Below are 14,534 nucleotides of genomic sequence, written 5' to 3' on the forward strand. Positions count from 1 at the left end.
GCCACCGATCGGCATGCATTTAGCTCACAAAGTTTGTCGACCCCGGCTCTCAATGAAGATATACGAACCGATCAAAATTTCATTGGCGTTCTTCCGGCGCGCCCCACGCGCGAACCGTGCACCCCAGCGAGCCGAAACCTAGAAAAGGCGCTGACCCGCTCTGTCACCTATAAGGTGTGCAAATTTCAACCCCCTACGATATACCGTCTGCCCTGTAGGCCGGCTAAATTGAACCCACTACACGGCGTGGCGGACAGACAGACAAACAGATGGATCCTGTTCAAATAGTAATATAGATTTTGGTTTGCATCAGCGATAAGCAGCAGTTTCATTCGTAATTATGCTCTGCGAAGTGTGTGAAGCCGAAATTAGCGTAGGCGGACGTTGGTAGAAACCAGGAGGCTTGAACCTTGAGGCCGAGGGGTTATTATTCTAATGTGTAAAAAATCGAAATAAGTGAGGAAAACTCTGCCAGATGTTACATGTTTGTATATCAAACGACGGCTCAAAATCATTATATTTTACCCCTATACCTATGGTGCTATTACAATAAAACGGGCACATAGGCAATGGTAACGTAAGACATAAGTGGAGGAGTGGGGGTGGAGGCACATGAGAAAGTGACAATAACAAACCGCGTAAATATATTTGTAGGCATACTGCGGTATTTCCAGACTCCAGTTGATTTCCTATATTAGTATATTAGCAACCATGATCAATGTTAAATAGGCGCATGTGTAGACACGATGGGAGGTGGTGATTAATGAAATAATGCATAGTGGTCAAAACCGCACTATGTAGGTATATATGACATAATGACATACATTGCATGCAATGCATGTCATTACTCGCACCCGCCTCTGCTAAAAGAACACCTGTAATTGCTATCCCGATCGAAAACTTGACTCATCCGATTGTTAAGTCTGCAACGTTTATTCTTCTGTAGCTAAAAAAAATACTCAACCCATTCCCATTTTCATCTACCTGGAACCGCCTATGATTTTCGAAAACAGTGGAAGCCGGAATATACAGGGTGTTTCTGAAAATGCTGACACATTTGTTTTGGTATTTGGAGGAATTTACTGCATTTAAATGCACGTGTTCAATACACGAGACGAAAGAATAGTTTTTGAAAATTTGTTTGACAGCATCGGTGCCTTCATTCAATACTTGATTCAATACGCCGTATTACGACACGAAGGAAAATGCTAAGATGGTGCATTTCTACTTCGAAACCAATTCTGTTGTTTTGACACAATGGCGCTAATCTGGATCTGGATCTTGATCTGATTTGGACAACCGGATCTGGAGCGAGAATGCCCCAGCCGAGGTCGCAGAAGATCAGCTGCACCCGCCCCGATGCACTGGATGGTGCGCTGTGAGCAGCACGGGCATTATCAGCCCAATCTGGATCGAAGATGACGCGGGCGACGTCCTCACAGTGACGGCGGAGCGCTATCTGCAGGTGCTCGAGAAGTTCTGGACTGCGCTCCAGAGGAAGTGTGTGGACACCATCAGTGGTTGCAGCAGGATCGTGCCCCCGCTCATGCAGCCACTGTGACCCTACCTACAGTGGATACAGGAGCGCTTCGGGGGGGGGGGCTCATTTCCCGAGGCGCTCCCACCAGGTGGCCACCGAGGTCTCCGGACCTCACGCCGGCGGACCTCTACCTCTGGGGTCTTGTCAAGGAAAGAGCCTACAAGAGTGAACCTCGAGACATTCCCGAGCTGAAGGCTGCGGTCCGCACGTGCGTGAGGGCGGTGACGCCCCAGGAGCGCCGCCGAGTTCTGGAAGCAGTGCGCCGTCGGGCCGAACTCTGTTTGGCTTGAAGTGGTGGTCACATCGAGCACCTGCTCTAGGTTCCGGGAAGGGGGTCAAATAGTGATCATTGGCGATGGATGTGAATTTTTTATGATGACTGATTAGTTGTAGCCTATGACGATGAGCGTGCGTCAATAAACATGAGAGATATAGGAGAAATAAATGTGTCAGCATTTTCAGAAACACCCTGTATGTGATTGAAGGATTCATTGAGAAGCTTGTACTAAAATCTGGAAGACATCGGCCGAGAAACAATAAGGGATTGCACTTCCACGATGCATTCCACGATTTTTTTTTTGTATTTTGTATTTCAAACCTTTTACATTTCAAACCTCAAACTTTAGACTTTTTTACATTGTTTAAAATTGGAAAATGTAGCACACGATAAGGGCTGCCGAATGCCGCTTACCGCATCAGAATCGGCCGCGCGGTTCTCGTGATATCAAGGGGCCGAATCGTCCCCCCTATCAGTTAAGGTACTCCGTATAGCCCGCCAGTAATAGGGTGAACTATGACCGTAGCTGGCTATTCATAGCATATCTTCTATTAATGTAGTGCTATAATGACACTATCGACATAGGTGCAGTCACAGACATACACTCCAAGTCAAAAACGAAACGGAACACAGCGACGAATGAGCACTATCAATGGCCCGGCAGAAGAGCCGCAGTGACGACCGCGGCGCACGCACTGAGCACCAACCGGGCGGCGGCCGGCCGGCACACTGTCACAGGCGCTGACCGCGCCCAGGGGCCGCCGACGGCACACTGTCACAGGCGCTGACCGCGCCGAGCGGCCGCCGACGGCACGGCTGTCACAGGCGCTGACCGCGCCGAGGGGCCGCCGACGGCACACTGTCACAGGCGCTGACCGCGCCGAGGGGCCGCAGACGGCACGGCTGTCACAGGCGCTGACCGCGCCCAGGGGCCGCAGACGGCACACTGTCACAGGCGCTGACCGCGCCGAGGGGCCGCCGACGGCACGGCTCGCCCGCTCGGCGGCACGGGCCACAGAGCCGCAGCGGCCGGCGCCAGCTCCGAGTGCAGCGCGCGTCGGCCCAGCAGCCGGCCAGCTCCGGCGGCGCCGCCTACACTACATGACGACCGCTGAAAAGCTGGAAGCTATGTACACATTTAACAATACATGGAGCAAAAAAACATCCACAGCGTAAAGAAAACAGCCAGTCTAGGAAAACACAACACTAATAACAGGCCAGAAGGATTCAACAACCAAAATGATAAAGCGGAAGGAGAACGAAGCTCAACACAAGCGAGAGATGTCCATATGAGAGCAAGAAGGCCAGGAGACGCAATCAGCCACTGGCAGCAAAAAGTCTTTTATTGTGGCGGGGGGGGGGGGGGGGGGGGGGTATATGCATGCATTAACTGCGATTTGATGGTGGCGCGGGATTTGCGGCCGCCATAGAGTGGCTCGGTGCAGTACGAGAGCAACTGGCGCTGGGGGTGGCAATGGCAAATTACTGGCCAAACTCGGCTGTATGGGGATGGCGGTGACACGCTCAGGGCAGCTGAAGGCGGACGCTAGTGTCGTGTCGATACTACCGTCCGCTACTGGCACTGGATGCCGCACCGGGTGTGTGCCAGCGGTCTGCGAGCCGCGCCCGTGCCGGCAGCGCGGCGGCAGAGGCGGGTCCGCCCGGCCGCCGGCCAGTCGGCGCCAGCTCCGGCCGGACACACTGCTGACATGCCATGCGAGTACACGGTGACTAGCCGGGCGCGCCGCTGGGCGCCGGAGCCCGCACACGGACACCGGCCCTGGCTAACGGACGGACGGACGGCACACGGGGTCGGACGGCCGAGCCCGGCCCACCTACTCACAGTGGGTGGCGCGCGCCTGCCCCGGCACCCGGTCACACCTGACACACGGGAACAGAGGCCGGTCACACCTGGTCACACGGCAATAGCCAACGGCCGCCACCACCCGCTCACACACCCGCCCGAGCCCCAATATGAGACTATGTCGCTGAATATTCCAGGCAGGCACCCGCGCTGCATAATGTCAGCAAGAGCCGTTACTACAGGTTTTCCAAGAAAGACAACTAAGCGAAAGCTCAAAGCTAATCAGAGCTAATTTTCTATTGCTGAATAGGTTACCTACAACATCACATGCATAATTTGACATAAGCTAGGTATTCCAACCAGATTAAGGGAGGACATATTGATAAGACCATAAAGATAGAATGTTATTTATTGAAGTGATGTCAGTGGTAGCAGTTGAGCAGGCCAGCTGCTACTGGTGATTGGATGACGAACTGGCTGAGGTTGTCATGGGTACCGCACCGAGCTGATGCTGCGCCGCTGTCAGCTACGTTACAATAAGGACAAAGTATGACCGACATTTTAAAACGACACACAGCCTCGTGACCTCAGTACACTTATGAATCACGTACTATCTAATCTCACACGCTCATCAATCTAATGCCCTGTGATGGCCAGTGCAGCGGGCGGTTGCCGTGTCACAGGGCTGCCCGGGGCGCGGCCGCTCAGTCGCGGGTCGGTCGGCCGGCGCTACTCTACCTTGTGGCGGGCGGCGGCGGCGGCGGCGGCGGCCGGGCGCGGCGCCGGCCGACCGCAGCTGTACAGGAAGGTGGCGCCGACCACGAGCAGCGCGCCGGCAGCGAACCCGGCCGACAGCGACACGTCGCCCAGGTACCCCCACGAGATGAGCACCGACAGCAGGATCGAGATGGACGTGGCGAAACCCTTGAGGATGTTGTCCGCGTACTTGACCGTGGCAGAGACGGCCAGGCCCCCCAGCGCCTGCAAACAGGGTACGCCGCGCTCACACAGACATCTGAACAGTGTACACTGTACAGTACAGGGCGTCCCGACAGTTCGCTGACAGGCACCAGCCATGCTCTTTCGACAATATTTCCGTAACAGCCAAAAACCCGGCGTCGAAATTTTGCATGGGTAGTGGCAACAACCTTCACCAAGCAGTTTTATTGCTCTCCAATGCATCCGACTGTTAATCAGCAAACAAAAGGGTTCCACTCTGACCATGGGTCAGGCGTGTGAATAGACGTCGCTAGTTCAAGTCAGTTGCGAAACTCACCGTTCCAGGAGCCGGGAATGGTTAAGTCGGAACTGACACATCGCCAAAAAGGCGGAAAACATTTTTGAAGGATGAAAACATGCGAGACAAAGAGCGTATTGAACGATCCTCGTACGACAGCAAGATCGTGTGCCGCCGGAGCAGCGGAACATGCGGTCAAAATTATTGAAAGCTGGCAATAAAGCTCACAAAACACCAAAGTTTCATATATGAAGCTAGCAGGTCATCGTAAAAAAGGACAAAGTTTGGTCTGAAATCTTTCATAATGTCATTGATAGAGCGTCGATTGCCTAGTACACGTCTTGCTAAAAGAGGTCACTGATACCAGGTCAGGTCACAGAGATCAGGTCACCAGGGATCAACACATGAACCCAACTTTACTAGGGCCGTGTGGTGCATGTTTTACGACAAATTTTTAATTTCCAACTCCACGGCTTTGGTTAGACGAACATCAGAGACGGTTTAGGTTATGTTCTGGTGCAGGTCAGGTCAAGGTTACATTACTTACATTACACTTACGTTCAGGTGTTACAGTACAAGGTAGCATTACTTTAATTACTTATGTTTTATGCGAAACTTAGTTGATAACAACGATTACTTTATGCTTTGTAAGTGCATTTACTCTATCATTGTACCTATTTTTCTTTTGATTCGTTATGAAAACTTCACTTAGATCATTATTTGTCTTGCACCCGATATTTTTTTTTGTCGTGAATGACGTGTGAATGAGCTACTATGGACGTCAAACCCCTTGAGACCCCACTTTTTTGCGATAATTTTTAAATGCGTCAACTCTCGTTGACAATATTCTGGCAATGTGTGTTTCAGAACCTGCCGAAACTTTTATTACTAAGGTATTTTGACGCCAAACGATTATTAAAGGTACTTCTCATTCACTCGTAATGTTAAATTTCACGGAACGAATCTGCTGTTTGGGTAGAGGCTACGCTCTCATGGGGCGGAGCCACGTAATGACGTCAGCGCTAAGCTCCGCCCTACCCCTCCGGCGCTCCTTGCCCGGCGACCGGTCACTCGCGTCTCTCGCTCCATTCAGGCTTGATGGTGGGCGGTAGCTGGTAGCGGTAGCGGGCGCTGGTAGATGGCATTTAGAGCAGATGGCGCTGGTGGCGGGGCTCGAGTGTGGCCGAGCGCAAGCCTCTGCCCGGGCCTGAATTGACCTTAACATTACGAGTGAATGAGAAGTACCTTCCATAATCGTTTGGCGCCAAAATACCTTAGTACTAAAAGTTTCGGCAGGTTCTGAAACATACATTGCCAGAATATTGTCAACGAAAGTTGACGCATTTAAAAATTATCGCAAAAAAGTGGGGTCTCAAGGGGTTTGACGTTCATAGTAGTGTGTGTGAGGGAGAGGTGCCACGAAATAAGCTGAATAGCTTTAGCACCGATCCCAGACTGTAGTGTATAATGTCTAAATATGCGAAGATATTCAATAAAATCGAGCAAACAAAACAGCAAACAAAGTTCAGGTTAACCCTCGCCCTGGCAGGGGGAGGGGCCAAGCGACCCCGCCCCCCTAAGGTTTTTCAAAGATAGCGTAAAAACGGCTTTGGCACAGCCTATGGGGCAACCTTTCTACATATGCCCTGAACATTTCAGGTCCGGGTGACCTTGGGTCAGGTTACCACTCACCAGGTCAGAAAAACCGGCACAAGGTCATGGTCAAATTTCAATTTTATTTATGCACCTGTCCAACTCACATTTTTGGACTGATTTCCTTCCATTTTCAGGATGTGCTAAGTTCACCGAGTTGTATACCATATAGTTCGTTTTTTATGTCACTGACCTTAGGCCAGTTAGAGGTCATTACGTCGTAATGTTAAGCCTATGGGAAAATATTCAAATGACTCCAATTCGGGAAATACGCTTCGTTGTATCGCTTTTGTGCTTTGACACCACAGTACTTAACATGATGTCACTTGTCTTTTCTTTGTTTGGTGTACTTATCCAAGGGTCAGGTCAAATGAGGTCAACTGAGGTCAAATGACGTTTGTGCCAATTACTTGTCACATAATAAAGAAAGAGATTTCAAAATGGTATCATTTTGTTCCTCTTGATCAGCCGAGTCGAATGGTATGTAACATTAAGCATTTCGACCATTCTTAACCCGCGCCCCGTTGAAGTATGGCAGGTTCGACGTCCTGTTGGGGGGGGGGGGGCGGGTGGGGGCAAAGGCCCCCCCCGTCGTAGGTATCTCCAGAACCAATAGCCGGATCGGAAAAATTCAAACGGAAATCGAAAGAGCTCATCAAGATGCACAAGATAGGATATCGATGACCTTGATATTTCACCGTTCCATGCTTCTATCCTCAGGATACTGAAATCCTTCTCCTCCACGCCGCAACCCCCCTCCGGGCTGGACAGGCAACTTTATCTCATGCGGGCTGCTCCCTTGGAGCGGCACCGCTGCTCCCGAGGGAGCGCACCCCGTAGCCGGGTGCACTGTGCAGTGAGTACCTTGGGGCTGGCCGGCCTGTCCTTCGGGATGGGCTCAGCCCCGGTGACTCACTAGGTTGCCTGCCCAGACCAATGTCTCCCCCTAATACCTATCATCCTTCCGGCTCTGAAATGGTCTAATTGGACCGAAAGGGCCTAACCCAACAAAACAAACAAACAAACAAACAAACAAACAAAACCTTGATATTTGACCTGTGACGCCACAGGGAGGTCAAGCAAGGTCAAATCAGTCCAATTTGCAATGACGAGAAGTCCGCCATAAACATGAAATCTTAGTTTTCAAAATGAGTCTGGATATGATGTATATGATAGATCTGGCATGTGGATAGTCACCTGAGTGGATGATGACCTGTGACGTCACAACAGGGGTCAGCCTCGACCAATCAGAAAACACTTTAGTGAATCGTAAGGAAAGGCATGTTAAATTGTGAATATTCGAGTCTTTATGAAGGCATATCATATATATATATATATATATATATATATATATATATATATATATATATATATATATATTCTTGTAGACATGTTTGATTGAAAACGATAGCATACTTAGCTTTTACGTTCTTCTTAGAAAGCTTTTCTTTCCTCCGGATTGTCTTTTTGTGTAATTCTGGGAGATTATGTATAAGGTCCCCAAGACTCATAGATCTGTAAAATTCATGTATGTTTGCACTTTCAATTATACGACGCGTTTCGGAGAAGCGTTCTCCGTCTTCAGGTAAGTACACAAAACACACACACCGTCTTGTCACTGTCTAACGATCGCACTGTCTACTTGAATAAAATAAATAAATAATGATTTGTTTCATATCTAATTGTTCTAATTACAGTTTCGCGACGTTCGATGGGCTATCAGGGTAAAAAAGGACACACTTGAAAAACAATAAGCTAACCAAATCGTGAAGTCACAGTCATTGGACTTCCGGCGGGAGAAGCACAGGAACTCTGGAATAAGTGCCTACTTGTACTTGAACAAGCACTTATTCATTTAGAGTGATGATGCCCCTATGCTCGAGCTGGTCACACATGATCGGTGAGTATTCCTGTATGTAGGCTGCTTCGAGGATCTTTAGGCGTCTGGGGTTGGACTCACGTTGTAGGATGCTGGTGTTTTCCACCAGCTCAGCCCTTGTGATTTCCGTTCCATGGACGTTCCTCGAGTGTTCGGCGATACCGCTGGTGTGCAGGTGAGTGGTGAGCCGTCGTGAGCCTCACCTGCACACCAGCGGTATCGCCGAACACTCGAGGAACGTCCATGGAACGGAAATCACAAAGGCTGAGCTGGTGGAAAACACCAGCATCCTACAACGTGAGTCCAACCCCAGACGCCTAAAGATCCTCGAAGCAGCCTACATACAGGAATACTCACCGATCATGTGTGACCAGCTCGAGCATAGGGGCATCATCACTCTAAATGAATAAGTGCTTGTTCAAGTACAAGTAGGCACTTATTCCAGAGTTCCTGTGCTTCTCCCGCCGGAAGTCCAATGACTGTGACTTCACGATTTGGTTAGCTTATTGTTTTTCAAGTGTGTCCTTTTTTACCCTGATAGCCCATCGAACGTCGCGAAACTGTAATTAGAACAATTAGATATGAAACAAATCATTATTTATTTATTTTATTCAAGTAGACAGTGCGATCGTTAGACAGTGACAAGACGGTGTGTGTGTTTTGTGTACTTACCTGAAGACGGAGAACGCTTCTCCGAAACGCGTCGTATAATTGAAAGTGCAAACATACATGAATTTTACAGATCTATGAGTCTTGGGGACCTTATACATAATCTCCCAGAATTACACAAAAAGACAATCCGGAGGAAAGAAAAGCTTTCTAAGAAGAACGTAAAAGCTAAGTATGCTATCGTTTTCAATCAAACATGTCTACAAGAAAATATACTGCCTGCTTACACGAATATATATATATATATATATATATATATATATATATATATATATATATATATATATATATATATATATATATATATATTATATCGACACCTTTTTTGAAACCCCACATCTGCTCTCCCGTGAACTTCCGGGAGGCACGAAATATCTCCTTTTAAAAGTGTCCAATCGTCCGATCCTGATCAAATATGTGTGTTCGTAGGCCTGTTCTGGTATTGCTTTATCTGCCAAGACAGACAAACTTGAGAAAAATCGAGTGATTGTACCTTTTTTGAAGGTCTCTAACCAACTTGTCTGAAATTCACCGGAGAACAAATGTGAGGTTTAAAAAAAATGTCGATATATGCATCCACGGAAACCTCCTTGACCATTTCTTCGACCTATGACGTCACAGAAAGGCCAAATAAGGTCAAATTGTACCGGTTTACAACGAAAAACATTTCTTTTTACGTAAAAGGAGTTAGGTCACGTAAGTGATCATATTCAGTCACCAAGAGGTTGATAAGAATCATAAATATTAGTCCCGACTGATTTCAAGCACAAATACCGAAAATATTGTGACGTCATAAGAACAGTCGCTTATTTTTCAGTCATTTAAATGGCAATATCTCAGGTAGTTTTGGAGATATTTTGTTTATTTTTGGCATGTGTAAGGCCAGTAAGGGGTTCTCTAACATATATACCGGTTTTTTGAAAATTTCCCCAAATTTCAAAAACATCTCAAGAAATCTAAATTTTGAGTTAGAAAATCCCTAGATCTAGATATTTTTATATTTTGGAAATTTCGAGATAGCCATTCCGTTTGCCATACATTTTTATACAAATGGTCCAATTTTTGAGTCGCTAAGTTGAAACCCTGATTTTCTGCGATTTTTCTCCGTGAACAACTTTTTCGACGAAAAATCGCCGAACATAACCTCAGGTTGACCTCTATAGTTCGTGACCTGAGATGACCTGAGACCTAATTTTGTCAGGAGTTGTGTAAAATTGATGTCCGGAGAGGTACTGAAAGTTTCAAGTCGAAGTTCGCAGCCGTTTCTGAGTTATCTCCGAAAAACCACAGAGGGGGGCCCTTTGGGCCCACCCCCAACGGGTTGCGGGTTAAGACTTAATTTCTACTTAAGTTGTGCTTAACTTTTTAAGTACGCTTAAGCAAGCAAAAAGTAGGAGAGGTTGGGGTAATTTGGCCGGTGGTGTAAATTGGCCGCCCCCACCTGTACAATATCTGATAAAAGTGAATGAAATAACTCTAGTCTCTATTCATATGTCATGGAAAACTAATTCGAGGACCAGGGGCGGTCGCAGACTTGGAGTTTGGGGGGGGGGGCAACTTGTCAAAGGGGCCCCTGCGCTGACCCGGGGGGCCCGGTGCTAGCTTAAAGGGGCCCACGGGCGTAGTTCACGGGTGCAGAAATCCAGGCCATGGCCGGTGAAGCGGGGGGGGGGGGGGGTAGGGAGCGGCACCCGAGCGGAGGCTCATTGCGAGCTTTGAGGATGTTCCATGTCGAAAAGGTACCGATGAGTGCATTTTAAAGCATTGATAATGCCAATAACTCACGCAAATGTGAATGGACTACCGCAAAAGTAAAGACGGCTAACTTTGCTATTTTCTGAGATCATCGTGCTAAAACCTTTGACAGTGGGTCATCGGTATCTGTTCACTGTTCAATCACACGTGTTCCGTTTCATTTGTGTTTTTTAGGTACTTGAGCACAAATTGAAGTTTTATTTGAGACAATTGTTAATAAAGCGTACGAAAGGCCATATTTACTTTAATGCGAAATATTACATTAAACTAAATGAAATTAAAGATAAGCTACCCGACGTTTCGCTTATATTTGCTTAGTCATGGGCGATCTAACACATTTCACAAATCATACATTTTTTGAATGCATTCGAAAAATATTACAAAGTATTAAACAGTTTATCAAAAACATCTCCCCGAAGGGAAATTCGGCGATCGATCGATAGAGTTTCTTCATGTCGTTTTCTTTTTAACTCGTTCTGCTATGCTCGTATGTAACTTGAAAAATCCTTGTGATACGTTCGTGGCTTTTTCAGTTCGGATGTATGCCGCCTCAATCAGCCACCTCTCGGTTTTCTTTAGGTCGCTGTGTAGGGCTTCGGCACCATTCCAGTTCGGTAAATGTCCCTCTTTATCAGCGTGCATCACGATAGCCTTCGTCTCCCTGTGGTTGCGTAAATCGTTCCTATGTTCCCGAATTCTAGTTTTAAGACCCCTCCCCGTTTCACCATAATACGCCTTATCACATTTGCTACACGGAATTTTGTATACTATGCTGTCTTCGTTTGATGTCTTGATTTTCTTTTTCTTTAGCATTTGTCCTATCTTCTTGCCCCCTGATGTGACCATCCTGATTTCTGGAGACAGTTGCTGACTGACACTGTCTACCTGTTTGCTGTGAGGAACAACGAGCATTGTTCTTGTTTCATCTTTCTTCTCTTCGTTTGTCTCATTCTCATCTTTCCGTCTATCTGCCCTCTTCTTTATCTCCCACGCTTTGCGTTTCAGGTCGATTATCAGGGCCTCTGGAAATTTTAGCTTTATGAAAGTTCTTGTGATATATTCCAGTTCATCCTTGATGTACTCTGGTGAGCAAATTCGGTAAGCTCTCAAGAAGAATCCGATCACTATACCAGTCTTTGGTCTCTGGCTATGTCTTGAAAAATAATGCACAAAATCATCCTTGTTTGTGGGCTTTCGGTAGACTGAGAATTTTATATCATGATCATATCTCCTTATGATCACGTCCAAGAATGGAAGCATGCCTTCCCTCTCTTCTTCCACCGTCAGTTGTATGGCCGGCTCAACACCATTGAGCCGCTTCAGCAAGTCTTTGACATCACACTCTCTCGGAACAAATGCTAATATACAGAGCTGGGCAAGTGCGTTCCTTTAGTGCGTTCCTGCGTTCTTCCGTACGTACGCACCACCCTTTTTAGGAACGCAAGAACGCAGGAACGCAAAGTTTTTCAAAGGAACGCAAGGAAGAGGAATGCACCACCCGAAATTTTGAAGCGTTCCTGCGTTCTTGCGGAACCACCCGAAAAATTATATTGCTGCCAATGACCTCTGTGTCAAATGTTTGAATCTCGAGTACGTGTGTTTGCCGGTAAAGGCGCCACTTGTCGGTCGAATCGAGGAAGGCTTGCTTAGATTTAGTGGTGATGTTTACTATTCGATTCGGTTTCAGGCATTAAATGTGTAAAGGAATATGATAACTTTTACTTAGATACATCTTTCAACTTAACTATTATTTTAAAGCAGGTCGTATTTTTGTTGAAAACCCTACGGATGATATTGGTAAAACGTGTTTCAGATATTCGATTCGGAAGAGATGTCGAGTTGCTTTTCGGCCCCGCGTCGCCATTCTGGGTATGCTGGGTATTTGCTGGGTATTCTGTGATCTATTCGCCCCGTGTTTGGTTGGGCCCGCGCCGCGTGGTTCGGCGGTATTTCTTTGTCCACGACTTCGGTTGTGAAGAACACGCCAGTAGTGTTGGACTGGCGCGATTTGCCTACTTTGTCCGCTACAGTGTTGCGTTGCACTGATTTTGATATGATTTGCTGCTTGGTAGAGCCAGGATACAATACGGGTTAATAGTTTGGGACGCAGGAACGCAGGAACGCTAACGCACCGAGCGAAAAAAAATTGAGGAACGCTATTCCAGGAACGCACTAACCGCGGCCGGAGGAACGCAGGAACGCTAACGCACTACCGAAAATCGAGGAACGCGCCCAGCTCTGCTAATATATCATCTACGTATCTGTACATGTTGACGTTGTCACCAAGAATGGCTGAATAGTGCTCCTTTTCAATCAGCTCCATGTACAGATTTGCTAACACAGCACTTAATGGCGACCCCATTGCTAAGCCATTTATCTGTACATACTCCTCTCCTTGGAACTCGAAGTTACCGAACTTGATGCAGAGTTCGACCAGTTTAATGTAGTCATCTTTGGAGACGGGTAGCTGGATATCATCCGAAAGTTCTAAAACTGGTCATACATTAAACTGGTCGAACTCTGCATCAAGTTCGGTAACTTCGAGTTCCAAGGAGAGGAGTATGTACAGATAAATGGCTTAGCAATGGGGTCGCCATTAAGTGCTGTGTTAGCAAATCTGTACATGGAGCTGATTGAAAAGGAGCACTATTCAGCCATTCTTGGTGACAACGTCAACATGTACAGATACGTAGATGATATATTAGCATTTGTTCCGAGAGAGTGTGATGTCAAAGACTTGCTGAAGCGGCTCAATGGTGTTGAGCCGGCCATACAACTGACGGTGGAAGAAGAGAGGGAAGGCATGCTTCCATTCTTGGACGTGATCATAAGGAGATATGATCATGATATAAAATTCTCAGTCTACCGAAAGCCCACAAACAAGGATGATTTTGTGCATTATTTTTCAAGACATAGCCAGAGAACAAAGACTGGTATAGTGATCGGATTCTTCTTGAGAGCTTACCGAATTTGCTCACCAGAGTACATCAAGGATGAACTGGAATATATCACAAGAACTTTCATAAAGCTAAAATTTCCAGAGGCCCTGATAATCGACCTGAAACGCAAAGCGTGGGAGATAAAGAAGAGGGCAGATAGACGGAAAGATGAGAATGAGACAAACGAAGAGAAGAAAGATGAAACAAGAACAATGCTCGTTGTTCCTCACAGCAAACAGGTAGACAGTGTCAGTCAGCAACTGTCTCCAGAAATCAGGATGGTCACATCAGGGGGCAAGAAGATAGGACAAATGCTAAAGAAAAAGAAAATCAAGACATCAAACGAAGACAGCATAGTATACAAAATTCCGTGTAGCAAATGTGATAAGGCGTATTATGGTGAAACGGGGAGGGGTCTTAAAACTAGAATTCGGGAACATAGGAACGATTTACGCAACCACAGGGAGACGAAGGCTATCGTGATGCACGCTGATAAAGAGGGACATTTACCGAACTGGAATGGTGCCGAAGCCCTACACAGCGACCTAAAGAAAACCGAGAGGTGGCTGATTGAGGCGGCATACATCCGAACTGAAAAAGCCACGAACGTATCACAAGGATTTTTCAAGTTACATACGAGCATAGCAGAACGAGTTAAAAAGAAAACGACATGAAGAAACTCTATCGATCGATCGCCGAATTTCCCTTCGGGGAGATGTTTTTGATAAACTGTTTAATACTTTGTAATATTTTTCGAATGCATTCAAAAAATGTATGATTT

The 14,534-nt window shown here is 46.9% G+C and overlaps 1 protein-coding gene across 2 annotated transcripts in view; it reads right to left on the reverse strand.

The window, feature by feature from the left end:
• Window positions 1–2,348: 2,348 nt before the first annotated feature.
• The window catches only part of LOC122381038 (UDP-N-acetylglucosamine transporter-like), a 70,258-nt gene continuing 58,072 nt past the window's right edge, over window positions 2,349–14,534 (reverse strand). For both annotated transcript variants that reach the window (XM_043364730.1, XM_043364729.1), the window contains exon 7: window positions 2,349–4,602. In XM_043364730.1, the coding sequence (XP_043220665.1) occupies window positions 4,351–4,602 (252 nt within the window). In that variant the 3' untranslated portion in view covers window positions 2,349–4,350. The remainder of the gene's footprint in view (window positions 4,603–14,534) is intronic.

The sequence above is a fragment of the Amphibalanus amphitrite genome, unplaced genomic scaffold (assembly GCF_019059575.1).
Source record: "Amphibalanus amphitrite isolate SeventyFive unplaced genomic scaffold, NRLGWU_Aamphi_draft 000112F_arrow, whole genome shotgun sequence".
In the NCBI taxonomy this organism is placed as follows: Eukaryota; Metazoa; Arthropoda; class Thecostraca; order Balanomorpha; family Balanidae; genus Amphibalanus; species Amphibalanus amphitrite.